Raw genomic sequence first — 1675 nt, 5'->3', positions numbered from 1 at the left:
TTCTGGACAGATGTTCTGTCTGCAGTCTTCACCATACTGAACCAAACCGAGACAAGTTAATGACACCTGGGGAAACCTGTGCAGGTGCTTTGAGTTTAGTAGATGATTAGTGTCACACACAGTTTAAAACATTCATGTCCTGCAACATTTGGCCTGATGTTTCCACTGTATTCTAATTTTTTTTATCCTGTTTTCGTGAGTTTCATGAGCTGGAAGCTTGTATAATGGTAGGGGAAACACTGCTGGTTCTGGCAGTCAGCTGGGATTTACCAGTCTTCTGTGGGATTCTGGTCACCTGGCAGACAACTCTCGGAGCCCTGGGTTCTGGTTTAAATGATGGGTCCTGTGAACTCCATCGTTTCTTTGTGTCTCGTCTTGAGACGTCTGCAGAAGGTGCAGCTTTCTGAGGTCAAGTGTGAAGAAGTGAAACACTGTCTGCTACAACAGAAAGGACTGGTCCAGGAAGAGGTGGTTCTAACGCTTTGCCTTGATTTTCTTGAACCTAAAGTCCTTTTTGTACCTCAGAAGTTTCCTTCTAGCAGAGAAGAGAAATGAATAAACATTCAGGTATGGATGAAACAGAAATGACGTCTTTGAATTAATATTCAGATAACATGCAGACTAAAGAGGCGCTGTCGCACCGTCCATGTCTTGTTGTTGTCATGGGAACGAACATCTGGGAGTATATCTTTTTGATGAGGCAAGACATCAACGTAACGAGGTCAGTTGAAGAAAAGCTCAGTTCAACCAGAAGCCTCGGGTTGTTGAGTTCATATTGTCAGGTGAGGTTTAACCGTGAACAGATGAACAGGTGAGGTTTAACCGTTAACAGGAGAACAGGTTTATGACTTTAGTGTCAACTTGTGTGAGCTGAGAGTTATTTATAAAAATGTTTGTTCAGAATGAAACAGACGAATCTTAACAGTTTCAAACACAAAACACTGAATGATGTTTGTCAAGGTGAACTCTTTCTCAGGTGTTCTACAAATGTAAACCAAAAGACAACGTTGTCCTCTGAATGTAAGACGTGTCTCCTCCCACCAGGGGACCAGTCGTCCCTCCCATTACCACGTCCTGTGGGACGACAACTGCTTCACGGCCGATGAGCTGCAGCTGCTCACCTACCAGCTGTGCCACACCTACGTGCGCTGCACGCGCTCCGTCTCCATCCCGGCGCCGGCCTACTACGCCCGACTGGTGGCGTTCCGAGCCCGGTACCACCTGGTGGACAAAGACCACGACAGGTGAGCTGGGTCTGGGTCCTCTGACACAGTCTGGACTTCCTGCACGCCGCGGTCTCATGGCATGTCCTCTGTCTCTGTTGCAGCGCCGAAGGCAGCCACGTGTCGGGTCAGAGTAACGGCCGGGACCCCCAGGCACTGGCCAAGGCGGTTCAGATCCACTACGACACGCAGCACACCATGTACTTCGCCTGAGCCGACGCCAGGCTCCTCACTTCCTGCTCCTCTGTCCTCGTTCTGTGCACCGAGGCGCTTCAGCCGGATCCAGCCGCCTTCTCAACCAGCAACCGAGCACTGCGGGCCCCGATGCACAAACAAACAAACACAAACAAACACACACACAAACAAACAAACAAACAAACAAACACACGTGGAGCCATGTTTGTTGTTGTTTTCCTCTGAATGTCTGTCATGTTTTTAACTTGGAGCCGAGG

At 48.8% G+C, this 1675-nt stretch overlaps 1 protein-coding gene across 1 annotated transcript in view; it reads right to left on the bottom strand.

The window, feature by feature from the left end:
- c19h1orf109 (c19h1orf109 homolog (H. sapiens)) overlaps window positions 1–709 on the bottom strand; it is a 1842-nt gene extending 1133 nt beyond the window's left edge. The window contains exon 1 of the mRNA XM_037693082.1: window positions 642–709. Within this exon, the coding sequence (XP_037549010.1) occupies window positions 642–709 (68 nt within the window). The remainder of the gene's footprint in view (window positions 1–641) is intronic.
- Between the last annotated feature and the right edge of the window lie 966 nt (window positions 710–1675).

Source organism: Nematolebias whitei, chromosome 19 (assembly GCF_014905685.2).
Source record: "Nematolebias whitei isolate Nwh7 chromosome 19, NemWhi1, whole genome shotgun sequence".
In the NCBI taxonomy this organism is placed as follows: Eukaryota; Metazoa; Chordata; class Actinopteri; order Cyprinodontiformes; family Rivulidae; genus Nematolebias; species Nematolebias whitei.
This window is presented reverse-complemented; position numbering and strand designations above follow the sequence as displayed.